Source organism: Melanaphis sacchari, unplaced genomic scaffold (genome assembly GCF_002803265.2).
Source record: "Melanaphis sacchari strain LSU unplaced genomic scaffold, SCAv2.0 Contig395_pilon_pilon, whole genome shotgun sequence".
In the NCBI taxonomy this organism is placed as follows: domain Eukaryota; kingdom Metazoa; phylum Arthropoda; class Insecta; order Hemiptera; family Aphididae; genus Melanaphis; species Melanaphis sacchari.
In genome coordinates this window covers 556,492-569,610 of record NW_020271251.1, presented here as the reverse complement: position 1 = coordinate 569,610, position 13,119 = coordinate 556,492, and the positions used below count along the sequence as shown (strand labels likewise).

Here is a 13,119-nt window from a genome sequence, read left to right as displayed (position 1 = left end):
TATTTATTAAAATTAAAATGTTTCAGCATATTATCATTTTTTATATATCAGATTTTTATATGTTTTATTACTAAACGAAAATTTACTTATTTAATATACATGGAGTTCGTTTTGTGAATTTTGTGAACTGTGGCGCAAATTACAATTTTTGTAGGTAAACGATGGCGCAGATTACATATTGCCTTTTTACTTAGTTTTATTTGGCGCAAATTACAAACTAAAAAAGTGGCGCAAATTACCAAAATACAATTTTAGATGTGGCGCAAATTACATATATTTTTTTTTTTTGGGGTTGTTTTTGGCGCAAATTACATACGCCCGACGAAATTGGACACTCATTTAATCGTATAATAACGATTTCAATTTTAAAAAATTTTTAATTATATTTTTATTCTAAATTAATTAATGTATGAATTTAATATATTTGACTACCTTAATCTATGAATTTTTATTGTTTTAAAGTAGGTGTTATAGTATTATTATAGTATTTATTGCTCAATAAATTTGGTATTTTTATTTTATTAATATGAACAATTAATTATTTACAATCTGTATAATTATATTATTAATATGTAATAAATAAAATGTAAGTAAAAAGAATAATTAGACAATTTATGCTTGCATGGACGTATAATAACATCGATATAAGCAATGGGATAAATGGATAATACATCACCTAAACAATAAACACGTATCATAAAGTTGCTCAGGATAATAGGACAGGTAGGTAACCTCGTACCTACATCACATCAAACAGATAAAATGTAAAGGGCAATTTTTCTATTAATTAAACTTTAATAATAATTATTTCGAAAACATTTTTCTACAGACCAAATAATATAAAGGGTAGATATCAAATGGTGGATAATTCATCATTTTACTAAGTATCTCATAGGACTGTAGAAAGTTTACTTCTGCTGTAATTCAGTTTTCAACAATGTATATATATATATATAGGTATACTTCGTATGATATATTGGCATGTGTGCATGGAATTATTGGAAAACGTATTTAAATTTCCATCGAAAACACATTATTAAATTATTCTGTATTATTAGGCCAAGATATATTGCTAAAAGGATTAAAGTCTGAGGAATAATTTTTAGAAACATATATCTTTAATCTACATATTTACATCTCTACTTAAAATTTTAGTGTTTAAAGTTTAGTTTATTGAGTGTAGACACGTTTGAAAAGTGCCGTTTGGTAATGGACAATTGTCATTGGTCAATAGAGGTTATCAAATATCAATTTATTATCATCGGTTGTTATCAATTATCACGTTTATAACTGTTATCAATGTCTGTCAATTTGACCAAGATCGAAATTCGAAATTCTCTCCGATAACAGCGACACAGTGCCTCCTGTCCAGCTGATGACGTCACCATAATTGAGATCCGTGATTCTGGGAAAGGTGTGGAGTTTCCCCGATTGTTATTGTTTTCGTTATTTTTATTATTTTTTTTCTTCAGTTCTCGGTCGTTTTATTATTATTATTTCGACCCCTCAATGTACAATCGACGCTAAGCAGTAATATATAATAGTAATAATAATAATAATATTAAATAATAATAGTAGTAATAATAATAATATTTCGAGTTACGACAACGATCAACGTCAGCCAACCCGTCGGCATGTCGCGTGTACCGTTTTAGCACGTCGACAACGACTACCCACTGCGATGTACATTGGCGGACGTCTGACTAACACCGCGTAATAGCCGCGCGTGGAGCGGAGGAGGCCTCACGGGAAGAAATCGTCGACGGACCGCACAGCGCGACCACCCAGTTGCCGCAGAGTCCGATCTCTCTGATCCAGTCAACAACGGTTGTCCGCACCCATGTTGAACATGGCTCACAACTTGGCACCGAGCGTCAACTGTTCACTGGACGACATCGATCTCAACGCGTTAAAGGTAAGTTCATATCTATTACCCTACGCCCCTCGTCCCACCGTCAGAAATTGTCAGTTTTTTGTGACAAAGTGCAACCCACCATCTTTAAAAAAAAATCCGTCTTATTCCAGGATCCTGCTGGCATATTTGAACTCATCGAAGTTGTTGGCAATGGTACCTATGGACAAGTATACAAGGTAAGCAGTCTCTATCTATATTATATTCATCTATTTCTATTTTAGTCTGTGGTATGGTCACTGTCTGCAAGACCCTAACTAGTTTCAAATTAATTTAAACTCCTTTAATTTTTAACTCAGGTTTCAGATTGATATTTGATTCATTCTCTCCCTACCCAATAGTCATTGATAAACATACTTATAATTATTATTCTTATTTTTCTGCTATTGAGTTCCTATTACAGTTAGATATTGATGAGTACAGTGATTGCACTTCTGAGTGGACATGATTGGTATGATTATGTTTCTGTAATCCACTTGCAGTATAATATCATTTGTATTGCTTAGTTTTTCATTAATAGCCTTAAAGAAACTAAATCATAGATATTAGACAAAAGCGTGCCATTTTGGATATAATTGGTTGATCCTTCTAAGTTCACAAACATATATTAATTCTACCTACTGTTGTGATATACCTAAAACTTAATTTTTTAATTTTTAGTGGGTAACCTAACCAATCTTAAATTTTATTGGTTCATTTTTTCCGAAGAAAATTTTATACCATTTTTTTAATTACTTATACTCTAAATGTTGTTTCTTGTCTTATTGTACATTTAATTATGTATTATGGTCTTAAAATGTATTTGTGCGGTATGTTTATAAATTCAAAATTATGTATTTTATTCAAGAGCTATTGTTTTTCATAATTTTATGATACCCATTTAATTTAATTTGTTCAAAAAAATCATCATAAGAGAGTTTTATGAACTCTGTTCAAATTAAGGTCAGCCTAATAATTCTCTTATTATCATACCAATTATATGAACAGTCTATGTTATTTAATTAAGTGAATCATCATATGTGTTACACATAAGTAGTTTTAATTTTCAATGTACATAGTGGTACCTATCTACTTGGTGTTCAATATTTTTGACTCATAGAATATAAAATCTTCAATTAATATACTTAATATTTTAAGTATAATATAAATATTTTTATTATTTTTTTAGATTAATCAACATAGAATAAAAAATTATAATGTTTATTCATAAAACTTGTTATAAAAGCTTAACTTACAATTATAATTTTTATATTTTTGATGTTACACATTAATGTAATTTGTTGATAGAGTTCTTGGTTTTAATTCATTTAATACAATTTTAGACAAGTACTTATAAAATATGAATTAATTTATAAATTACATTACTTTCAGTCATTATGTATACTTCAGATATTTTATTTAAGATTAATGTTGTGTTAAATTTATTATTTATTATTGGTAATATTACTTTGTAATTTCAATATATTACCAATAATTCCAATTTATGTTCCTCAATTAGTATTTTAATATTTTAAGTACCATAAAAATATAAATAACTAGGGAATAATTAATTTCATCAAAATGATTTATGATATAGTTAAAAAATAATAATCATTAACAATTATTAAGTTTGAATTTATGTTAAATTAGGAAAATAAGTAATACATTACTTCTTATTTTTATATTTTAAATTATTTTTATAGGGACGACATACCAAAACTGGACAATTGGCAGCAATTAAAGTTATGGATGTTACTGAAGTATGTATATTGTATATGTGTAATATACATTATGTTTATCCTTTCAAGTATTTTGATCAACAAAAGACTTATTATTTTTTTTTTTTTTTTAACTCTAACTATAGTATCTTAGGATTTATATAGTTTTTAATTTGTGATTTTGCTTCTTTTTTTTCAAAGGAAGAAGAGGAAGAAATTAAATTGGAGATCAATGTTCTGAAAAAAGTAATTACTTTTTTAAATAAATTGTAACAAAAAACTATAATTGATAACGGTTTATATTTTGTAGTATTCCAATCATCGTAATATTGCTACATATTATGGTGCATTTATTAAAAAAAGTCCACCAGGCAAAGATGATCAACTATGGCTTGTGATGGAATACTGCGGAGCTGGATCTGTCACTGATTTAGTAAAATCAACCAAAGGGCAGTCACTAAAAGAAGAATGGATTGCTTACATATGCCGGGAAATATTACGTGGTCTCAGCTATTTGCATTCAAACAAAGTTATACATCGTGATATCAAGGGTCAAAATGTTTTGTTAACTGATAATGCTGAAGTGAAACTTGTTGATTTTGGTGTTAGTGCACAGTTAGATCGTACAATTGGACGACGTAATACTTTTATTGGTACTCCATACTGGATGGCCCCAGAAGTTATTGCCTGTGAAGAAAATCCAGATGCTACATATGATAATAGAAGTGATCTGTGGAGTTTAGGTAGGAAAATTAAAATGAGCATTCTATTTTTCAATAATGAATCATATGTTATAAATTGTTTTGTTTAGGCATTACTGCATTAGAAATGGCTGAATCCCAACCACCTTTGTGTGATCTTCATCCAATGAGGGCTTTGTTCTTAATTCCACGAAACTCCCCACCCAGATTGAAGTCAAAAAAATGGGCTAAAAAGTTTCATGGTATGGTCAATTTTTCAAAAATAATTTACTAAGCTGAATAAAAATAATATTATGGTATTTATTATATATAGGTTTCATAGAAACAGTGCTGGTTAAAGATTATCATCAAAGGCCATATACAGACCAGCTTTTGAAACATCCATATATTAGGGACCAACCAACAGAGAGACAAGTTCGTATTCAACTTAAAGATCATATTGATAGGTGTAAAAAACGAAAGCAAGAAAAATGTAAGTAATTTAAATTATATTTTTAAACTATGTACGAATTGTAATAATACTAATTTTTAGCTGAAAGAGAAGATTACCGTTATAGTGGTTCAGAAAATGAAGAAGATGATGATCATAATATTGCAGGCGAACAACATTCATCTATCATTCAAGCTCCAGGTGATAATACATTGAGAAGAAACTTCCAACAAATTCAAGAGGGGCGAACTTTAACTCCTCATGGTAAAGATAAACATGGTAAAGAAAGGGAAGAAATACCAGAACCAGGTCCTCCTGCTCGTCCACCTATAATACCTCACAGACTAATTGGTATAATAATATTAAATCTATTTTTTGATTGTTCTCTTGTTTCATAAACATGTTTAATTAGTTGTTCCAGACCCTCATCCACCTTCTAGACCTCTTCCACCACCACCACGTGATGATAGACATTTCCATCCACAACAGCAACAGCCACAGCGAAATTCTAATGTATTCCAACCAATGGTAAGGTTATTTTCATAAATAGTTTGATTTTAACTAGAGGGCAAAAAATATAGGTCTTTGATATCTTGGCTGCTCAGTTAAATGAAATAGGTGGTTCATCAGCAAGACAGACAGATGTTTCTGTGTCACAGGTACACCAAAATGGCGGTGCTAAAGTGATACCACAAGGAATAATTGAGTCTGATTCTTCTGATGAAGATGAAGATGATGATGATGATGAAGAAGATGACACAGCTCATAGACATGATGCTCGCCGTGCTCCACCTAGAAGAAAGCCAAACGATGGAACATTACTTGCTAGTGATCCACCTAAACCACTGTAAGTTATTTATATAAATTAAATAAATATAGAGTTAATTATTTTATTTTACTGTCTAGACCTGCTGATATAAATCCTAATGGACTTGTGCATTTAGAAGGTATTGTACTATTTAATATATAATTTATCTTCTAAAATGATGTATTATCATTGTTTAGTTAATTTCTAAATTATCATAGAGATTACAATTAAATGCTATCATGGTTATTATAATTCAATTTTAATTACTGCACAATAATACAATTAAATAATGATACACATTTTTAATTATAATCCAGTTCATGAATTGCTTTAAACACGTTGAATTATAAGATATTAAGTATTTTGGTTTTAATATTAAGGATCATCATCAAGTTCTACTACTGTCATGGGACCTGGTGGTGCGCCTAATCGTCCTCTCCCACCCACTCCTGATGAAGAAGAAAGTGGTGACAGAACATTGGTATTAAGAAGGGTAAGTGTTTTAATTTGCTTTATAGGCTAATGCACACCAAATCACACTTTTCACAAATTGGTAAACATTAAATAGTGTGCAGTATCAAAAACTTTTTTTTATTATAGAAAAATATAAGCTTAGAATGGGACATTCTGACATTTTTTTTAGCATGAAAAAGAAAAATATGTTATTTAAATGGTATTGTCTTTAAGATTCTTTGGGCAGTTATTTGTAACATTAAATAATGAGATTTTATATTATTCATTATCTGTTTATTTTATTTAACTTATAATTAGTATTCTAAAAATGTTAAATATAAATTTAAATGTAAATATTAACATAAGTTTTTTTTTATATAAAATGTCCCATTAAAGTGCATTATTTTATATAAGTTTTTTACAAGCATTTATTACTAGGATCATTTTTTAAAATTTTAAGTTAGCTCAGTTGCTTAATTAATTACTAATAGTAATTTGGCTTAAAAATTTAAAAAAAGTATTTTTTTGTTACTTAGTGTGTATTTTTTTAAAGTAGTAAAAACAATTAGTTTTTTTTTTTTTTTGGTGGTAGAATTTGGTCCATGTAAATGTCTATTTTCCAATTGTAAAATATTATTACTCTGTTAACTTCAAAGTTTTTCCAAAGGTATATAAAGGTATATACAAATGTATTGATCAAACAACTTATAGTAACTTGTATAATGCTTATCTAAATTTACTTATCTAATCTTAATAAATTTATAATATATTCTATAGCTGGATCCACTAACACTTAAGTCATTCTCATTTTTAAGTTATTTAACACTTAATTTTTGTACGTATTTTATATTCTTAAATTAATTTAAATAAGAGAGAAAATTGATTTGATACAATATTTTATATATTCTAGTATATAATATAGCTAGAAATGTATAAGATCATTGATAAACTATCGTGTTTTTTGATCAAATATATAAAAAAAGTTTTATTTTATCAAAATATTCAGTCTATACTAATAAATCTTTAAAGTTTAAAGTATGTGGATTCAGCTTATGGTGTAGGGTTTTGTTATCAACATCTAATTGCATTCTAGATTATTTTACTTTCTGTCCATATACATTTATAATATACATTCATTATTTGTTATGATTCTTAATACTTAAAACTATAGGTTTTTAATAATTTTTCTTAAAGTATTTTAAATTAAATACAAATAAAAACATTTTATTTTAATTTAGTACAACTTTCTTTTTTTACTTAGTTAACATATGCAATTTTTATTTATTAAATATCTTGAATATTTATTTCATTGTAAATTAATATAGATGTTCAAAGTATTTTAGTTAATTAATGATTTATTTTTATTTTTTGAGTCATTTATACATGGAAAACTTATAAATGTATAAGTAGTGTTTTCAAGTTCATACATTTTAAATATTGTTTCAAAATATAATTCAGGATTAGTACAATATTTTAAGTTTTTTTTAAATAAAATCTTATTTTATATATTCTTAGAATTTTATAGTTTTTTTTCTATGTTTCGATATTATAAACAAAATATTTACTTTGATAAAGTAAATTTGATATTTTCACAAAGATATTCGTATTTTTCATGACATGCAATTGGACTTTTTTTTTTTAATTTTTCTTAGTTAAATTTGCATGGTATTTTTTATTATTTATGATTTATAGGTAGCTTCGTGTTATAAAACAATTATTTACATGAGATGTTTAATACTCTGTGTTTATTAAAATATCATCTAAATAAATTCAAAATAATATTTTTTTATACTTTATTTTGAAATTAAGTTTTTAAATGTGATTATATATAATTGTTTCTATGAAAAGTCAAATAAATTATTATTTGTATTACTTATTATTCAAATAAATTGAATAGCTTTTATTGGAGTTCTATTATCAAGATTATTAGCACTATGGACGATTAGGTTTCTATTATGTTATTTTGTTTTAATATTTTGAAAAATTCCTACACCAGTTGCCGCAACAAAAACCAAGTTCAAGTGATGGAAAAACAGATATTGATGAACAAAAATTGCTGAAGGACTGGGATTTTGCCCGATTTTTTCATAAATCAAATAATATATCAGAGAAAAATTCTCAACCAAAAGCCAAAGAACAGGTTTCGTCGGTACCTAGACGGATGCCACAACATAACCGTAATGGTTCAGAGTCATCTGGCCCTTCCAAATTTATACCCAATGTGTTCAGACGAGAGAATACAGACTTTTTTGTACCATCAGCTCGTCATTCCGCTATGTTTCTTGATGGAAGACGTTCTGATATTCAACAGAGAAGAAGTTCTGATGTTAGTAAAAAATCTTTAGAACGAACTGATTCGTTAAAAAAACCGTGGAAACCAACTAGGCCAAGACGAGAAAGAACTGATGGTGATATAGTATTGCAAACCAACCGTCAAAGATTTGTCAGGCCGTTGTTAGAAAACAGACATTTAGAGAATGATCCCAGGTTTTCACGAGGAAGTTCTAATAGTAACAAGAAGAGTAATGGTCAAGATAATGGATTTACCAATGATACTAATCAGGTTAGAGATAGAAAAGTAAAGGTTTATATTTCATGCCATGTGTTTTATTTTAATACGCGTTGTCGCTAATAATAAACATATCAGGTGTCTCAATCACTACTAAGAGTAATAGGTACTTAGTGTATAGACACCTCATATAAATAGAGGATGATTAGGTTTATGTCATTTATTAATTTCATTGATATCACTGTTGATCATCATGTCCAAAGAGTCTAATAACATGTTAGATGATTTTAATCTTGTATTTTATGGTGTTATGACTGGTCAGTGGTCAGTGGTATTTGTGAAAATTGCATGACTTTAAACCAATTTATCCTGGTCAATATTTTCGGTACAAACAAATACTAACTGTCTGTTAATGGTGTGCTTCGATGTAATTTAAAAAAATCAGATTTAACTTAATATTCAATGTGAAATATTGTTTTAATGTTCGATTTTATGTATGGAAAATATTAGTTGTAATTTGTCAATGTGATATTACAAATGTTAAATGGTTAATCAACATTTAATTTTCAAATTTATAGTAGTTAGAATTTATAAAATATAAGAGTTTATAAAACTATTTATATTTTGAGTCAAATACTCAATAACATCTACAATTTTCAATAAATATTAAATTTGGTATTAATTACATTAGCAATAGTGATGTAAGTTAATTCATATATTTTTTTACTAAGATCGAATTCAAAACAATTTAATTTGACTTAATGTTTATGTCATTGCACATCTCTAAATAATTTTTTGAAAATATGAAAACAATTTGCACTTTTAAATCAATTCCTATTGTGTATATATTTTGGAATATGCAAGAATGAATTTGGAATTGGTTTTTTTCCATAATCCTGATATAAAATTATGATCTTATATTTAAAAAAATAAGATTTTGAATGGTTTTGCTATACTTAATATAAAAATGCGTTCGTGTTGTGTGCATGTAATGAAGTTTTGTGTTTGTGTTGCATGATTTGATGATTTGTGTACATATTAGCATCTTGTAAATAGTTAGACACCTAGGTTTATATTGATAATAGTTGTTAAATAAAATGTATAAAAGTAAATACAATGAATAGAGAAAATTAGTAATGGCAAAGCAGTTTTATATAGTTATTTATAAATAACTTATATTTATACATTTAGAGTAAATGAAGTAAGTATTTAAAAATATGTTTGTTTTAATCATTGGTATAAATGATCATGGAAATAACTAGCTCATATTGGTTGAGCATAATAAACGCTAAAAATTGTTCACAACTAATACACGCTAAATAACCTAACTAATGCAAAATTATAAAAATATATGTTTAATATGAAATGAATGTATATAGAATTAATATGATGAAACATTTGAAATTGTAGAATCGTGATGAACGTCGTAGTGATTTCCATAGACATGACATATCAGGTGGATCAAGTTCTAGGACAAGTTCAGTTTTGCCAGATCTACTCTCTCAGGTTTTGTTGTTGAATAAACATAAAATGTGTATTATACATATTTTTAATATGGTTCCTTTATTTTATTTTTCTAGGCTTCATCTAGTCCTGGTACTCCTAGTCAAAGACTCGACAAGAGTAATAGTGAAGAGGTATATTATCAAATACAATAATACATGTCTATACATTATCAATTTTTTTTAAATACTGACATTTAATTGTTTTAACTGTTTAATTAGTGTTATTTTAAAATAATAACTAATCTTATTTGATTTTGTTTTATGTCCATTAACATCATTAACTCAAATATCATGTCTACATTTGTTAAAAGTAAGTGTAATTAAACTAAATGATTTTATTTTTTATCAACAGCTATTAATATATTGTATGTAAAGTGTGAATATAGTACTTACAAATGTGGCTGTTGGTATTAGAAGATGCTAATTTATTATTTGTAATTTGTTTATCTAAACAAAATTATTAAAGATTAATTTGTTATTTGTTTCAGTACCAAAATGCAATATCTAAAACTTATTCCTTAATACAGAAACAACGTTCATTCCTTACGTTTGGTTTTGGAGCTGGTGGTACTGGTACTAGTACAAGTTCACAAGGGCCTGGTCGTCGTGAGTCACACGTTAACGTTAATGTTACACCAACTGTTCATGATTTAGCATCTGAAACACCAGAAATACGTAAATATAAGAAACGTTTCAACTCTGAAATTCTTTGTGCAGCATTATGGGGTGTGTAGAAATATTTATGTATATTCAAGATATATTGTTTTGCAAGTATTTTAACTATTTCCATCTTTAGGAGTTAACCTGTTAATTGGCACGGAAACTGGACTTATGTTGTTAGACAGAAGTGGTCAAGGTAAAGTGTATCAACTTATTTCTAGAAGACGATTCCAACAAATGGAAGTATTGGAAGGCCAAAATATTTTAGTAACTGTTTCTGGCAAGAAAAATCGTGTTAGAGTCTATTATTTATCTTGGTTGAAATCTAAAATTCTTAGAACAGATGGAGTAAGTTCACATTTATAATAATTACAGTTATTGTTTTATTCCTTGTTTGTACATTTATAATTAAAACTTTTATCTTGTTTTGTTATGTATACAGCAAGTAGAACGTAGAAATGGTTGGATAAATGTTGGTGATTTACAAGGTGCTGTACACTTCTGCATTGTAAAATATGAACGTATAAAATTTTTAGTGATAGCACTCAAAGACAGCATCGAAATCTATGCATGGGCTCCTAAACCATATCATAAATTTATGGCTTTCAAGGTATAATTTCACTGTCGTTTTGTATTTATTTTTACATTTTAATAATTTTGTAAAACTTATTTTTAGTCTTTTGGAGACCTTGTTCATCGACCTCTTCTAGTAGATTTAACAATTGAAGAAGGAGCACGACTTAAAGTTATCTATGGTTCAGCTGATGGTTTCCATGCTGTAGATCTTGATTCGGCCTCTGTGTATGATGTATATTTACCTAAACATGTGAGTGATTTACTCTAATTGTTATAACTTATAAACCATGAATTTAATTATATTTTTATCATTACAATCACTAGACTCAAGGAGCTATTGCACCACATTGTATTGTTGTGTTACCAAACTCTAATGGGTTACAATTGCTGTTATGTTTTGACAATGAGGGTGTCTATGTAAATACTTATGGAAAGGTAGCTATTTATTATTTTTATTTGTTTTATTTACTTTTTTGTTATAACTATGGAAATTTATAGACGTCAAAAAATATATTATTACAATGGGGTGAGATGCCTACATCGGTTGCATATATTGGAACTGGCCAAATAATGGGTTGGGGCAATAAAGCAATTGAAATAAGAAGTGTAGAAACTGGTCATTTGGATGGTGTATTTATGCACAAAAAAGCACAGAGGTTGAAGTTTCTTTGTGAACGAAATGATAAGGTATGTTAATTTTGTTGATTTTGTAATTAACTTGTACTTATTTATTTTTGATATTAATTATTAAATTTCAATAAAAAATAACATTTCTTAAAAGGCTTTAAATAGTTTTATAAAAAAGATTTTGTTTGTAGTTTAATAATTTCATGCTATATTTTTGATTTGAATTAAAAATATAAGTTAACATTTATTGATTAGTCTAAAAAAAAATACTATCTTAATTTTTTTGACATAGATATAACTTAAATCTGGGGGTCACAAAATGGTTGAATTTCATTAAGTTTACATTTAATAATCACTATTTTAGATTATATTGTTAATACTTAGATGATACTATAATTTTTAAACTAATATTTAAAAACTTATTTTTCAGGTATTCTTTTCGTCAGCTAAAGGTGGGTCATGTTGTCAGATATATTTCATGACTCTCAACAAACCTGGTATGGCCAATTGGTAAATCAATTAAATAAAGAGTAATATAATTTTGTAATTAATGATAAAACAAAATGATTAACATTAATGGCCAATAAGTACATTTAAACGGACCAAACTATCTGGAGACCATTTAAAATGTAACAGCTTAAAATTTATTACCAAGTTATATTATGTATACAAATTTATATCTATATATAATTTTATTAGATTATATGTTTATACATATAATATTATTGCTTCAAAACAAAAAGACTTGATTACCAAGTATGGTATAATATATAGAAAAATATTAATCCTCGACACTAATGTATTTTTAATACTTTTCATGTAGTTTTTTACCTTTTATTAATGTGCTTATGCACTATAAGATTTATTATTATTATTATTTTTTTTTTTTTTATCAAAACATTAGAGGCCATTTTACACATTTAATATTGTTTCCTATGATGTCCTGTGTACTCAAATGAATTTGAGCTGTGAAACAGAAATTTATGAACAAATCTATAATATATATATATAATACAATTGTCACTTAGAAAACATTAATATTTATGTATATTCTTTGTGTTTTGAAAGCTCACATTTATTATTTTATGTTACTGATAAATTATAATTATTCAATATAAATATATAATTATTTTATACTTTAAATTATTTATTTTAATTTGTTATTAGTTTAAATTGCAAATAAACAATATTATTAGCCCATAATTTATATATTTATATAATTAATTACATTGTTCTTAAAT

The 13,119-nt window shown here is 27.0% G+C and overlaps 2 protein-coding genes across 5 annotated transcripts in view; both read left to right on the top strand.

Annotated features, from left to right (window-relative positions):
* The window catches only part of LOC112597199, a 2,413-nt gene extending 1,314 nt beyond the window's left edge, over window positions 1-1,099 (top strand). The window contains exon 2 of the mRNA XM_025343152.1: window positions 1,059-1,099. Within this exon, the coding sequence (XP_025198937.1) occupies window positions 1,059-1,099 (41 nt within the window). The remainder of the gene's footprint in view (window positions 1-1,058) is intronic.
* A 317-nt stretch (window positions 1,100-1,416) lies between these two features.
* On the top strand, window positions 1,417-12,944 carry LOC112597187 (traf2 and NCK-interacting protein kinase). Of its 4 annotated transcripts, none has more exons than XM_025343130.1 (22): window positions 1,417-1,915; window positions 2,026-2,091; window positions 3,595-3,651; window positions 3,811-3,855; window positions 3,920-4,352; window positions 4,421-4,552; window positions 4,624-4,782; window positions 4,843-5,091; window positions 5,153-5,268; window positions 5,400-5,587; window positions 5,647-5,687; window positions 5,929-6,041; window positions 7,998-8,564; window positions 9,921-10,016; window positions 10,091-10,147; window positions 10,504-10,741; window positions 10,812-11,023; window positions 11,118-11,285; window positions 11,352-11,501; window positions 11,576-11,686; window positions 11,750-11,938; window positions 12,309-12,944. In XM_025343130.1, the coding sequence occupies exons 1-22, from the start codon at window positions 1,841-1,843 to the stop codon at window positions 12,390-12,392; spliced, it is 3,546 nt and encodes a 1,181-aa protein (XP_025198915.1). In that variant the 5' UTR covers window positions 1,417-1,840; the 3' UTR covers window positions 12,393-12,944. The 4 variants fall into 4 exon arrangements, with proteins under 4 accessions (XP_025198915.1, XP_025198913.1, XP_025198914.1 ...); XM_025343128.1 differs by having other exon boundaries at window positions 5,346-5,587; XM_025343129.1 differs by having other exon boundaries at window positions 1,418-1,915; window positions 5,346-5,587; window positions 10,543-10,741.
* Window positions 12,945-13,119: the final 175 nt, after the last annotated feature.